General features: G+C 38.9%; 1 protein-coding gene across 8 annotated transcripts in view; it reads right to left on the bottom strand.

Annotated features, from left to right (window-relative positions):
* The window catches only part of RASGRP3 (RAS guanyl releasing protein 3), a 155,254-nt gene that overhangs the window by 40,046 nt on the left and 99,614 nt on the right, over window positions 1–15,594 (bottom strand). For all 8 annotated transcript variants that reach the window (XM_007476066.3, XM_056813263.1, XM_056813266.1 and 5 more), the window contains one exon: window positions 5,049–5,126. In XM_007476066.3, the coding sequence (XP_007476128.1) occupies window positions 5,049–5,126 (78 nt within the window). The remainder of the gene's footprint in view (window positions 1–5,048; window positions 5,127–15,594) is intronic.

Raw genomic sequence — 15,594 nt, 5'->3', positions numbered from 1 at the left:
TTTATTTGATTTATCTAAATTTGATAATGGTTGATTCAAGTCTCCCACTAATATGGTTTTACTGTCTATTTCTTCCTTCACTTCTCCTAGGTTCTCCATTAGAAATTTGGGTGCTATATTATTTGGTGCATACATGTTGATTAGTGATATTTCCTCATTATCTAAAGTCCCTTTTAACAAAATATAATTACCTTTCCTATCCCTTTTGATCAGGTCTATTTTTGCTTTGGCTTTATCAGATATCATGATTGCCACTCCTGCCTTCTTTCTGTCAGTTGAGGCCCAGAAGGTCTTACTCCATCCTTTAATTCTGACCTGGTGGGTGTCTACCTGCCTCATGTGTGTTTCTTGAAGACAACATATGGTATGGTTTTGGATTCTAATCCATTCTGCTATTCGTCTATGTTTTATGGGTAAGTTCATCCGATTCATGTTCAAAGTTATGACTGTCACTTGTGGACTCCCTGGCATTTTGATATCCTTCCCTAATTCTAACCTTTCTTCTTTAGCTCTACCTTTTAGTCCACTGATTTACTTTAAATCAGTCCCCCTTGTACTTCCCTTTCTATCCCCCTCCCTTCTTATTCCCTCCCTTATTTTCCCCTGTAGTCGTTTTAAAATTTCCCCCCACCCTCTCCCTCCCTTGTACTGCTTCCCTCCCCACCAGTCTGTTTTTTACCCTTCTACTCCCCTAAAGGGCGCAAATCTATTCTCTTCCCCAATGGATTGGATTGTTCTTCCCTCTTTGGGTCAGTTTCAAAGTACGTAAGAGTTGAGTATTTCGTATATCCAACCTCTTTACCCTTCGAGTGTATCGATGTTCTCCCCCCTCCCGCCATGAGCTTCTTTGTGACATATAAATTTACCCCCATTTGTTTCTTTTCCCATTTCTTTTAGTCATAACCTCTTTTCTTTTCTAGCTTTAGTCATATATATATATATATACATACACATGTATATGTATTTATGCATGCATATATCTATATACCTATTTATGTCTTGTCCTTTCATCCTATACAGTTTGTCACTGTTCCCTCTGAGTGTAGTTCTTCTAGCTGCTCAGGTGATAGCAACAGTTTTTAAGAGTTGCCAATGACCTCTTTTCTTATAGGGATACATATCATTTTAATTTATTGAGTCTCTTAAAAATTTGTTGTTGTTGTTGTTGTTTTTTCCCCTCTTTTTTAATTACCTTTTGATGATTCTCTTGAGTTCTGTGGTTGGACTTCAAATTTTCTGTTCAGGTCTGGTCTTTTATTTATGAATGCTTAGAACTCTTCTGTTGTGTTAAATGACCATACTTTCCCCTGTAAGAATATAGTCAGTTTTGATGGGTATTTTATTCTTGGCTGTAGACCTACTTCCCTTGCTTTCCAGAATATCATATTTCATGCCTTTCGGTCCTTCAGTGTGGATGCAGACAGATCCTGTGTTATCCTCACCGTGTTTCCATGGTATCTGAATGGTTTCTTCTTGGCAGCTTGTAATATCTGTTCTTCCATCTGATTGTTTTTGAATTTGGCTATAACATTTCTTGGTGTTGTCAGTTGGGGATTAAATACAGGGGGGTGATCTGTGGATTCTTTCAATCTCCACTTTCCCCTCTTGTTCTAGGATCTCAGGACAGTTTTCCTGGATAATTTCCTCTAGTATTATGTCCAGGCTTTTTTTTGTCATGGTCTTCTGGTAGTCCAATTATTCTTAAATTGTCTCTTCTTGAACGATTTTCTAAATCGTCTGTTTTGTGAATGAGATGTTTCACATATTCCTCATTTTTTCATTCTTTTTGTTTTGTTTCATAGTGTCCTGCTGCCTTGTGAGGTCACTTGATTCTAGGTGTTTTACTCTGGTTCTTAAAGATTGGATTTCATCACTGGCTTTTTGGTCGTCTTTTTCCTTCTGGTCTGATTTTCTTTGAAGATTGTCTTTCATCCTCTTTACCTCGTCTTTCATCTCCTTTGCCTCATCTTTCATCTCCTTTGCCTCATTTTCCAGCTGGATGATTTTGGCTTTCAGGACACTATTTTCTTGTTTTAGTTTAAGTGCCTCTGTTTCCAGATGACTTATCTTAATTTTTAAGTTCTTTTCCCAATTCTCTTCAGCCTCTCCTAGTTGTGTTTTGAGTTCTTCCACAGCCTAGATGCAATTCACTGGGATGTCTGGTTTATCATTTGCTGATCTCTCCCCCTCTGTTCCATTTGCTGAGTAGTAGCTGTCTATTGTAGTTTCTTTCTTCTGTTTCTGTTGTTTGTTCAAATTCACCCCTTCTTTCCTCTCTGTATTTGTCTGTGCTCTTGTTCCTCTCATTTTTTTGTTTTTTGGGGACTTCTATCAGTCTCCCCTCTTGGAGCTTTAACAGAAGATCTCTTGGTGTAATCTCTGGGGGAGGGTTGTTGGGGGTTTGAGCTTCCCTGTCCTCTGGAGACTTTTGATGGGATTGAGTTCAGCTTAGTTGGGCTGGGTTTACTCTGAGTTTTAAACTTCCTGGACGGCTGGAGCAAATATGGAGGATCTCCAAAGCCAGGCTGTCAGGTCTATGCTCCTTCTAGGCTGCCATCTTGACTTTGCCTCTAGCTTTCTGTTTTTTCAGAAGACCCTGCTCTCTAAGGGGGGGAGGTGCGTGGCCTCCCTGGGCTCTGAGGGCTCCTGATGGGATTAGGTTCAGCTGGTTCTTTCAGAAGACCCTGCTCTCTAAGGGTGGAGGGGTCATGGTTTGCCTGGGCTCTGAAGGCTCCTGATGGGATTAGGTTCACCTGGTTTGGGCAGAATGAGCCCTGAAGCAAAAAACCTCCTCCTCCACAATCTGTGTTAAATGCCTGGAGACTGGCCCGGGTTGTTTTCAAGGTAAGCCCTTCACTGGCCCTGAGGTTTTTGTTCTTTCAGAAGCTCTGAGGGCTCCTGATGGGATTAGGTTCAGGTGGTGTGGGCGGAATGATCCCTGAGCCAAAAAAAGGAAGAAAAAAAAACAACCTCCTCCTCCACAGTCTGTGTTGATACTTTCAAGGTAAGCTTTTCTGTGCAACCCCTTTGCCAGCCCTGAGTTTTCTGTCCTTTCAGTAGCTCTGAGGGCTCCTGATGGGATTGAGTTCAGCTGGTGCCCTAAAGTTGGGACCTCCCTTGAGACTCAGATGGAAGGACCCAGCCAGAAGGCTACAGGCTTCCCCCTTCTCTCTGTTTCCCTGCCGTCTGTGTTGGGCACCCCGGAGACTGGCTCAGGTTGCTTTCAAGGTGAGTCCTCAGAGCCCTGAGGTTCCCACTGCTGCCATGGGCTCAGCACTCTGGGTTGGGTGGGATGGGTCCTGGGACTTTCCTTCTATCTACCCCTTAGATCCAAGTGATCTAGGTTTCTGGCTTTTGGGGTGTGGTACCTTTTGATCCAGGACCAGGAGGAGGGTTCCCCAGGTCTATCCTGTTGTTCAGCTTGAATTTCGGTGTCCTAGGAGCACTCTGTTTGCGATTGGTAAGGAAGGGTTTCCAAGGTCTGAACTTTCATTGCTTCTAAGCCACCATCTTGACCGGAAGTCGACAAATTCTTAATAAGAACCCTACTATTGGTATAGAAGGCTGTACACACTGTCAGACACACTCCCAAGCCTTCTGACTCCAAGTCCTGTGAACTCACCACTACAGTGAAGACCATGTAATAGATGACATAAAGGGGATACAAGCCTGCTGGAGGGGGCAATTAGCAAGTGTAAATACATGTTTATAGAAAGACTGGGCAATTTGTGCCTCTATGCAGCAGAAGCTAGATTTTTCTTCTCTAAATTTCAGCCTCAATATTCTTATTCAGATAGTCATAGAGGAGCCTTTGCCTATGGTCAGAAATATTTGTGAGTTTACTTGCTAAAATTACTAATGACCATTTGTGCTATGATATCCTCAATTGTATTCCATATTATTTATTCAGAAACGCCCCAGTCAAATTGTTGAACTGAGACAAAGTCACACTTACAGACATTTAGGAACTATAATCAGTGGTCAGTAAAAAAAACAATCTGGTTTTATTTTGAGAATTTAAAAATCCCCTACTATTTGAAAGAAATACATTATCCCCTGAGGACATGTTAGCTACTCTGATGAATAATTAATAAGTTTAACACTAAGGGATGATTACTTTTGGTATTTTTCTTTTGGCATCTAATTCGTGCGGTTTCACAAGATTTAGACCTAGAAAAGAACCCAAACTTTCAGATATTTCAGTCCCCCTGCCTTCTTCCCCTGCCACTCACACATTTTAGAGGAAAAAATCAAAGACAAGAGAGATTAAAAGACTTCAAATTACTGTTACTAATAACCAAATAGTAACTAACAGAATTAGAAAACATGCCCAAATATTTGGAATAAAAAAATCTAGGGTATTCTATGATAATAAAAGACATAACAAATATAAACATTGTATAAAGTGGATTAATAAAGATTCCTGTGATGCAACATGAAGTGAGCAGACCAGGAGAACATTGTACACAGTAACAATAATGTACAATTTAATTGTGAATGGCTTGACTATTATCAACAAAACAAGGACAGTTTCAAAGAACTCATGATCAAAAAGGTTATCCACCATCATAGAAGGAACTGACAAAGTCTGAATGCAGATAGAATAATGCCATTTTTCACTTTGTTTCCTCCGTTAATTTTTCTCTCCTGTAAACAAATGTCTTATTTCACAATGTGATGAACATGGAAATGTTTATTGTATGATAGCACATATACAATCTATATCATATTATTTGCCTTCTTGGGGAGGGTTGGAACAGAAAGAGGGAGAGAAAGAGAGAACATGGATTGTAAAATGTCAGAACATGGCTACTGAAAATTGTACTGACATGTAATCTGGAAGAAACATTAAAGATACAAAAAAGAATAAAAAGAACCTAATCCTTAAGCTGTTTGGGTTCATATTTTACAAAAAGTAAAATGGGGATAATATTTTTTTGGAAAAATTAAATCCTTAGTTCTGATCTCAAAGCACCATTTTGATGGCCAACAATACTAAGCAAACAATACTATTTAGCACTATTCCCTGCTTTTAAAAGCATTCATACCGATTTAGAATTTCTGGGTTCCAGCACCAATGAGAGTTTGTAAATATCGTCTTCTGTATGATAGAGGTCAAGAGAAAGCTACAAAAAAAAGGAGAAAAAAATTCAATGATGTTAGGTCATGATTTCAATAGTACTTAAGGATGAACATACAATTTTCTTGCCTATGGTTTTTTTTCTTCAGTATAGATATCTGAGTTATAAGTATCCAATATAATTGATTCATCCTTCAAGTTAAGGTGACAAAATAGCAAAATAGGAAATAAGGATAATTATAAAAATTGAACACAGTATTATCAACATTATTCTCATCATCAATAACAACAATAAATATTGCCTAAATTCCTGATGTAACATCTATGGACCCTGTACCAGGGACTTAGGATGCAAATCAAGTAAAGATAAAATATTAAGTGTTTTGAAAGTCTTAAAGTGTTACTTAAATGCTAGATATTATCACAAAGATAATTAGATTCAGTTCCTCCCTATGAGAATTTATTCTCTAGTTGAGGAGATAAGACATGTACCTAAGCAACAAATTGCAATCATAATAGTAATAATCAAGGACATGATAATAACAATAGCTGACACTTATAGAAGCCTTTAGGGTTTGCAAAGTATTTTACAAATATTATCTCATTTGATCCTTATAACAAAGCTAGGGAGTCACTTGCTGTTATCTTTGGCATTTTAGAAGTAAGGAAACTGTTGAGCAAAGGTAAAGTAGCTTGCCCAGGGTTGCATACCAATAAGGGTTGAGAGGAAAACATTGAAACAAGGTTTTCCTGGCTTTGAGGACAGCTGTCTATCCACTTTGTCAAATTGCCTCTCCACAGCAGTAATAACCATTATTTATATGGAATGTTAAGGTTTGCAAAGCATCTCATTTTATCTCCACAATAGTGCCTTGAAGTAAATAATTAGAAATTATTATCCTCATTTTCCCAGTAAAGAAATCAAGTCAAGGAGAGATAAAAAGACTTATGCGTGCTCATGTAACTAGAAAGTTTCAAAAGGATGCTGAGTACCAAATAAGTGGTTCAACCAGAAAGAGCTCAGAGTAAGGAATAATGAGATGGTGCTGAAGCAGTGTCAGAAAGAGATATTGTGACTTTCTCTGGGCATTTAATCAAGGAGAGAAGAAAAGAAAGAGGATATTCCAAGAAAGGGAATTATCTGGTCCAGCAGTTTTCAAGATTTTTTGGTTTCAAAAACACTTTATATTCATAAAAACTCTTTAGGGGGGCAACTAGGTGGCTCAGTGGATTGAGAGCCAGGCCTAGAGATGTCAGGTCCCAGGTTCAAACCTGGCCTACTTCCCAGCTATGTGACCCTGGGCAAGTCACTTAACCCCCATTGCCTAGCCTTTACCACTCTTCTGCCTTGGAACCAATACACAGTATTTATCCCAAGATGGAAGGTAAGAGTTTTTTTTTAAAAAGAAGAAAACTCTTTAGATCCCCTTAACATTTTTGTTTATGGGTGTCATATCTATCAATATTTACAATAAATACAAAAATTACAAAATTTATGAGAAATTAAAACTGATAAATTTCAATTTTTTGCTAATCATTTAAAATAATGACAAATCCATTGCATGTTAAACTAAATGACTTATTTTAGTGGAAAAAAAAACTTTTGAAAGTCTCTTTAATGTCTGGCTCAACAGAAGACAGATTCTCATATCTGGTACTCATGTCATTCAGTCTATTACAATATCTTATTTTGGTTGAAGTACAGGAAGAAAATCTGCTCTCACACAGATACGTAGTTAGAAAAGGAGGAATATTTTAATAGGCAAATAGCATGTTAGTATTATTGTTATTGGACTAGTTTTGATGTTGTGGATCCCTTAAAAGGGTCTTGAAGATTTCAAGAATCTATGAACCACACTTTGAAAACTGTCCATCTAGATCAATACCCTGGAGGCATTGGAAAAAGTTGTCCATTAACTTTGGAAAGGGTCCACACTTTTGTTAAATTACAATGGATTTACCATTCAAAATCATCTAGAATAGTTTACATATGTAATTATTCTGTTCTTTTACTAAAGATCTACTCTAATGCATCATCACAGGTAACCTAAGTCAAAGACCATGGCAAAATGCATTAGCTCTGGTGGGTCCTACCAAACAGGAAAGGCTCTGAGTATGGGCTTCAGAGTGAATGAGTGGAAGAATGAATAAATGAAAAAGTACTTATAAAGCACTTCCAGCTACAAATCCAAAGAAAAGAACCCTGTGGTCCTTAGGATACATTGGTAATACTTTTTCTTTAATGTCAATTCCATGGATACAATACAATAAACATTTATTAAGTACCTACTGTGTGCTAGGCATTGTGATAAGTACTAGGGATACAAATAGCAAAAGAAAAGAAAAAAGGAAAGAAAAAAAGAAAAGAGAAAAAAGAAAAGAAAAAGGAAGGAAAGGAAAGGAAAGACAAGACAGTCCCTACCTTCAAGGAGCTTGCAGTCTAATAGTTAATTGTAAATTAATTACTAATGAAATAATAATCATTTCTGATGTTGAGTCACTTGCTAATGCCAAGAATTTTAGTGGTGAAAACTTGTTTTTCTGAATCTTCAGTAGCTTTGGCTAATGAGGAGACAAAGGCTATAGCATATATAAAGTGAAGTTAACAGGTCGTATCTCTAAAAAAGATATTCCACAGGGCTAGTGATCTGAAAGGAAGTTGTGTTATTCTGTCTTGAGCTCTCTGTATCAATCTAAGGGAAAGTGGTGATGGAGGGGGTGACAGAGGCTGGACCTCCCTCCCAAACCAGTTCACATCACCTACTCTATCTTCCTTAATACTTCATCTAAGTTGGTTTACCTGACCTGGCACTGGCAGTTAATTGGCACTGATGTTGGTGATGATGAGAATGGTGGGCCCCTTCTTCATAGAAATTGCCCCCTGGCTTTGGAGTGAGCTTTAAGCAAAGCTGGTGGAGAAAGAATGGTTGTTACTGTTTCAAGAGCTTTGGGGCTTGTCTGACTCTCAGTAGTAGTTGGTCAGTGTAATGGCAGAGATAATAGGATCCTTTCTCTGTAGAAGTTATTTCCCTAGATAATGGTTTTGGTAGTCAGTTTGAAAGAGACAGTTGTCTGGAGGTCACTGCTTTTCCCAACTTTCTTGGGTTTACTATATCTTACCTTGGTGCCAACTGGTCAACAATCAGTATTGGCTGGTGGTCAGGATACCTTTTACAAAGAAATATGTATGGAGAAGGCAACTGAAGATTCTCAATTAATTAGAACAACACAATTAAAGACAAAGTCCTCAGAGGAATTACAATCACCCTATCAGTATACATTGGAACTAAAAAGAACTTGAAGTTGGCCCTGAAAGGAAGAAAGATAGATCCTTAGAGGAAGAAGCCATTGATTTATCCTGCAAGGAGCAATAAAGTAGTTCCATAAAAGTTATCAGATGACTATCAGAGACTATCCAGTTGAGGTCAGGGGAAGAGGAAGAGTAGTTCTGCTTGTTGAATTCCTCCTCAGGGGTTTTGAAGCATCTATTTATGGATCTGATAACAATAGAGGGCTCTGTGTTTTATCCCCCAGGGATCAGTCCAAGACACAACAAAGAACCTCCTGAGACTTGTCAAAAAAGATAAGAAGCATCTGCTTTTGGAGATCTATATAAGCACAAATCATACTGTAAGCGGGAATCTATAAAGGGCAAGAAATTGAAGTCCCGAAGAGCACAGGTTAGTTGTTCTAAACTCTGACCATTGAATGCAGGGGTTAAAAAAAAAAAGATTCAAGGAGTGAATAGATGACTAAGAATGTGCTGTGTGGTTATTGGACTTTAGATTTCTGAATAGTATCTTCAAAAATAGAAATTACAGACCCCTGGCAAGGGATGGAGTACACCTGACAAAGTCTAATATTTATCTGGGGTATTGCAAATCTGAAAGATTAAGAGAGTCAACTCAAAGCTAAGAAACACTCGCATGAAGTAAAATACCTCCATCCCACAGCACCTGCAGCATGATGTTTGAAAGCCATTGACCAAGGACAGGTTTTTTAAACCCGTGAGGGAAGTAGAATCGATCTCTCAATTTTCATACCTGTACCTATTGGGTTGGAGTTTTTGCTCTCTAAGCTGCCCAGGCACCATTTTATCTAGGACTTGGATCTTTGACAAGCAGCAGAGATTATGAAGTATACAATCTATTAGACTAAAATTGAACTTTCTTTATATCTATGATTATTGGGTTCAAAAATCTACTTTACATGTATAATATAGGAGATATTAGCCAGCAGTTGTTTTTTTTTTTTCTGAAAAAAGATCCATGGGTTTTAGTGGGCCACAAGATTAATCAAGAGGATACCATTGGAACACTCAGGTTATCCATATGTCATCCATCGCTATCTGACACATGATCAGCACATCTCTTCCTATGATACATTTTCCTGAAAATTTCTGGAAATTGCAAAGATGCAAACAAAAGCTTGATATCAGAAAAAAAAAAACAACCAACAACTGCTAATCATGAGATCTAACTTTCAGGACTGTCCATCTGACCATCTTTCCTACTCCTCCTCAATACATATTGGTCAAGCAAGGCCTCTCCACCACTTGCCACATGCCATTCTCATGCCCCTGCTTTTATAGTCCATTAAAAACAAAAATGATCAAACTCGTAACTGAAGTGAAGTGGACTACAAGGATATAGTTTTGCCTTGCCTAGAAGTTCTAGTCAAGATGATATAAATAATATAACAGCCTGTACAGGATTGACACACCCAATTTTGTTGACATGCAAGAACCCTAAAAATAAGTCACACAAACATAGTAGAATTCAAAATATGTTCAACAAATGTAAACATTCTGAAAAAATCTTGAGTAGACCATAACATGCCTTTACCTCACACCATTTCTTCCATTTAGATAGCCCTCCCTCCTCACCTCCAAATCCCAAATCAATTCTAACCCATTTCCTTTGTAAAGCTTCTCTAGTCCTAATCAAAACTGAATTTCCTCATCTCTGAACTCCCATTGCCAGTACTATCCAGTTTGATTCCTGATCAATCATTAATTTCTTTCATGTGTAACAGTTTAGACTTCCAGTTAGACTATAAACTTTGGTAGGGCAGGAGTCAGTCATGTTTTAAATTTCTTCAGATCTTCCATAGTGTCTCATATAATGACTTGAATATAGTAGGCAAAAATTAAAAAAAAAAGATATGTATTAATTGACTAAAGATTTTTTAAATATTAAAAATACTCAGGTGATTACTTAGATGTAAATTTATTCAAATTTTCTGGTTATTTACTTACATCTTTAGATTTTCTCTTGGATATTTAATTTTATGAAGTATCATAGCTTTGCTACATAGGACCTGTACGATCTTACGTAAGTCACTTTTCCTTTATGGACCTATGGTTACTCTCAGGAAAATACAGAAGGTGGATAAAACCACCTCTAAGATCCCTTTGAATCCTACAATTCTGTTTGGAAAGAAATCAGAGACCCCGGACTATCATAACTCTTCTTAAAGAACTTCAATAAATCAAGAACTCTCATTTATGTTTTTATAACAATCCCCTTATTTTATTTGCAGTGCTGAAGTAGCCTTTTCCTATCCATGGTATCACTTGTTCAGTAAAAATTCTACTGACTCCTATGGTCTAGTCAAGATAAAAGAGTAGTTCTATTTCACTAATGTCTTCTTAACTGATGTTACTGAATGCTGTCTGGATTCTAAGAACATTAACTTTAGATTAACTTATTTTGAATCCTACTATTTTTCCATATTGTTTTATTAGATTTGAGAGGAGTTTCTCAGTAGTCCCACATTCCCAAATTTGTGTGTATTAACTTTGACCTGACTTGCCTAGACATAGTTAGAAAAAAGTACAACTGTGTAGTCAAGCTTACTCTACTTGAACCAGTTTTTGAATTTTTTTGTTCCAGCAGACTGAAAAATGCAGGTACTTTCCAGTTATTTGCATATACTCAGAATGGTAAGTTACAGCAAAACCTAAAAATATCATGAAAAAAACTGAAAGAATATTTCTTATGCTGTGAAATTGAAACATCATTTTAAATACAACTACAGGTTATAATGAAAAAATGTAATTCTAGCTAAAAACATCATTATCTGCCCTTTCTTTGAAAGGGAAAAACATTTGGGCCATTCACAGTGCAGTTATAAATGTAGTAGTCTGCATTTGGGAACACGAAAAGTACATTACATGAACAGACACATACATTTAGCTACTCCTCTCCCTTTCCCCAAAAACATTTCATTTGTAAAGCCATGAAATCTGAAATCCCAATTGCAGAGAAATGTGGTTTGTGGGCAGGATAGAGGGCAGGTTCTTCAAACTACAGGTTAGTCCATTTGACTTGCATTACTGGCAAAAGTTCAAGAAAATTTAATCAAATGGATAGTACATCAATATTTAGAAAATGAAGTAGTAATCATTAAACATCAGCTGGGCTTCATCATGAACAGGATATGCCAGACTAATCTAATTTCTTTCTTGGGGTATAGAAGGGGAGGATGACTAGACTGGTAGGTCAGATATAGTATGCCCATATTTCAGTATCATTTGACAGAGTCTCTCATACTATCCTTTTGGACAAAATGGAGAGTTGTAGGGTGGATAGTACTATTTGATGGATTTGGAATATGTTGAATAAATGTAATGGGTCAATATCAGCTAGGATGTAGGTCTCTAGTGAACAGTCACAGGGATCTTGCCTTGGCTCTGTAAACATTTTGCTAATTGTATGGATAAAGGCATTGAAGGCACCTTATCAAATTTGAAGATGAAATAAAGTTGAGATATATGGCTAACATGGTAGATAACTGAAGAGACATCCAAAAAGATCTTGACAAGCTACACAGTTGTCATATGTAGCAAGACAGAAATTGTAAAAGATAAATATATAATCCTACACTTGATTTAAAAAAATGCAACTGAAAAATATGAGGGTGGCAAGTATATAGAAGACCATTTGTTTGAAAGCTAACACAGTTTTAAGATGCAGTGAATCTATGATAAGGGAAGCCATAAAACCACCATATTCTATTCTGGTCAAGTGACATCTGGAATTTTGAATTTAATGTCAGGTTCCACATTTTAAGAAAAATTGATAAACTGGATTACATCCAAAGGAGGGTAAACAAGAATGTGAGCATTTTAGAGGTGAAGCCATATGAGAATCAGAAGAGAAGACTTAAAGGGTGAATAAAAACTGTCTTCCACTATTTGAAGAGCTATGACATGGAAGAAAGAATAGATTTGTTCGGTTCATCCAGGAAGTGAGAACTATGATTAGAAGTTGTATGGAGAAATATTAAGCCTTGACATAAAGAGAGAGTGCATATTAATTAGAACTATACAAAAGCAGAATATATATGGAGTCAATACAATAGAATTAGTGGATTTCCTTTGACTAAAAGTCCTTTAGTTCAGTCTAAATGATGCTTTGTTGGGAATGCTGTAAAAAGAGTTCATGTTTAGGTATTAATTGGGCTAAATGACTTCTAATGGTGTTTTTGACTCATATTCTATGAGTCAAAACAACGTCATACTTTCTAAAATCTTTCATGTAGCTCAGTTTGCCTAGACATTACAGTATATGAGGATCTATAAAGTAAGATCATTCTGGAATGAGACTAGAAACAAATTATGACAGACTTTAAATAATGGAAGAGTTTATATTTGATCCTAGCATCAGTATGGAGCAACTTGAATATTAAAATAATATCATCTAAGTCACACTTTAGGTATATCAATTTTGCAGCTATGTGAAGGGTTGATGGAGTGGATGGAATACAGGAAGACTAATTAGGAGAATGTTATAGATAATCCATATGAGTAGTGATGCGGGTGTGAACTAGAGTGGTGGCTGTGTGTGAATAAAAAGGACATGACAAACGTGGCATATTGTAGCAGCAAAATCAATAGGATTGGGCAATTTATTGGATATGAAGGCAGCAGTGAAGGAGAAGCCAAGAATGACTCCAAAGTTTCAAACCAAAAGTCTCTGGAGGAGTATCAGTGCCCTCAACAGAAACAGTGAAAGTATAGAAAAGGGGTTCATTGGAAAAGAAGGCAGGGTGTATGGGGTGTTCAGGGAGGGGTAGTATCTCTGGTATGGAGGGCTTGTCGTGCCCTCCTAGGGCAGCTCTCCAGCCTCTGACCCTCACCTGACACCCAGCTCTCACTTGTGGCTCCCAGTAGCTGCTAGCATGTGGCAGTGGCCACACCCTGGGCAACGGCTTCGACAGGCTGGCTAAACCTTGTGAGGGTAGCCATCGGGTCCTTGACCCCTGGTGAACCAGGGCTTTGCTCACCCAGCATGTGAAGACTGCTTTGGCTGAACTGACGGAAGAAACCAATAAGAAGGTTCAACGGCTGAGATGGCGACGCAGCAAAGCACTGTGGAGTGCTTAGGGCATGTTGGAGCACAAAAGACAACACGGCCATCCAATGCAGCTGAGGAAGTCTCCAGGTGTAACGACTTTTCGTGCCAATGGACCCAGGCTTCCAACGCCGAGAGAGTGGGACTGTCTCGTGCATCGACTTTTCCACTTAAATCTCCTTCACATACAAGTATCTTTGTGCACACTCATCTATCCTAACCCCGTCCACCCTCTTCAAGACCTGCGGTGATGGAGGAGTGGTGACGCAACAGGTGGAGGTGACCACTGGCAGTTGTAGTCACGATCCTGCATGTAGGCAGCTCACAGACCAGTGGTCGCTCGGCCCTGTGGGCAGCGGGGATGTTCGGCAGCATCCTGGGCGACTGAGCAGCCCTCTCTAGGACAGCACTGCTCACCCTAATCAAGGGAGGGGACTAGAAAAGGTGTCCCAAACATTGCCTGCCCTACAAACACCCAGTCAGCACACCGCGACTGGCGGGTCATCCCTTTAAGCGGTCAAAATCAAAAGAAACAAAATACAAAGAAACTCCTACTAGGAGCATGGAACATCAGAACCTTACTTGACAGACAGAACACCCCAAGACCTGCCTGACTATCAGCCTCAGCAAAACAGAGGTGCTGTTCCAACTTGCACCAGGGAGCCCAACTAACCAGCCATGCATTACAATCGACGGCACGCAGCTTTCTAACGTCAACATTTCAAGTACCTGGGCAGCACCATCGCCAACGACGGGTCTCTAGACCACGAGATCAATGCCAGGATCCAAAAGGCCAGCCAGGCACTCGGGCGGCTGCGCTGCAAAGTCCTCCAACACAGCCATGTAAGCACTGCGACGAAGCTCAAAGTGTATAACGCAGAGGTCCTCAGCTCGCTCCTGTACGGTTGTGAGACATGGACACTGTACAGGAAGCACATGAAACAGCTGGAGCAATTCCACCAAAGCTTTCTCCAGTCAATCATGAGGATCCGATGGCAGGACCGAATCACCAATCAGGAAGGCCTCGACAGAGCCAACTCCACCAGCATCGAAGTCATGGTCCTCAAAACCCAGCTACGATGGTCTGGACACGTCATCCGCATGGACCCACAGCGAATACCAAGACAGGTATTCTATGGTGAACTGTCAGCTGGACTCAGGAAACAAGGCCGACCAAAGAAAAGATTCAAGGATCAGCTAAAGTCCAACTTGAAGTGGGCTGGCATGACACCAAAGCAACTAGAACTCGCTGCCTCTGTCAGAAGCAGTTGGCGAATCCACATTCACCATGCCGCCACCACCTTTGAAGATGAGCGACGTTGACGTCTTGCCGCTGCCCGTGAATACCGACACCAGGCCACAGCTGCACCTCCCGTAACAAATGGCGTCCCATGCCCCAAGTGCCACAAACTCTGTGCCTCAGTCTTTGGACTCCAAAGCCACATGAGGGTACATCGTAGATGAAACTGCACAAAGATAATAGTCATTCTCGGTCATCGAGAGACTACCACTACCACTAGGACAAGAAGGCAGTATGTAATTTGGAATAATGCATTCTTTAGACAGGTAGAGTTCAAATATGTTTGGGACCTCTAAGTAGGCTTATCTCAGTTGGTGATATAGGATTATAACTCATCAGGAGACAACTGAGACTTTGATATGTACATTTGGGATTTATCTAAAAAAAAGATGAAGTTGAACTCATGAGAACTGATGAAATACCAGAAGGTATTTGAGGAAGAAATAAAGAGGGACCAAGAAAAAAAAGTCCTAGGGCCCATCCATATGAATGATGATCCATAAAAAGTAGAGAAATATATGCCTGCTCACTATGACATTGCTTTTTAATGTTACTTTGGAATAGAAAGTCTTCTGAAAAAATAATGAATTTGGTTTTGTTTTCATTAAATGTTACTTTAAAGCATATTTCAATCTCTGTGAGATCTTGAAATTCTTTTTCAGATAGTCTAATAGAAGAAGACTGGGGGGAAAGTGTTCAGACAGGCAGAAAGAGAATCAAGAGAGGGTAGTGTCAGAAAACCAAGAAGGAGAGAAGAGAGTGGTCATTTGTGTCAAAATCTGGAAGTCAAGAAGGATGAGTAATAAGTAAGTCAATAGATAAATGTCTTCTAGAGAAGATAATCAACAAGGAAAGCT

Source organism: Monodelphis domestica, chromosome 1, assembly GCF_027887165.1.
Source record: "Monodelphis domestica isolate mMonDom1 chromosome 1, mMonDom1.pri, whole genome shotgun sequence".
Classification (NCBI taxonomy): domain Eukaryota; kingdom Metazoa; phylum Chordata; class Mammalia; order Didelphimorphia; family Didelphidae; genus Monodelphis; species Monodelphis domestica.
This window is presented reverse-complemented; position numbering and strand designations above follow the sequence as displayed.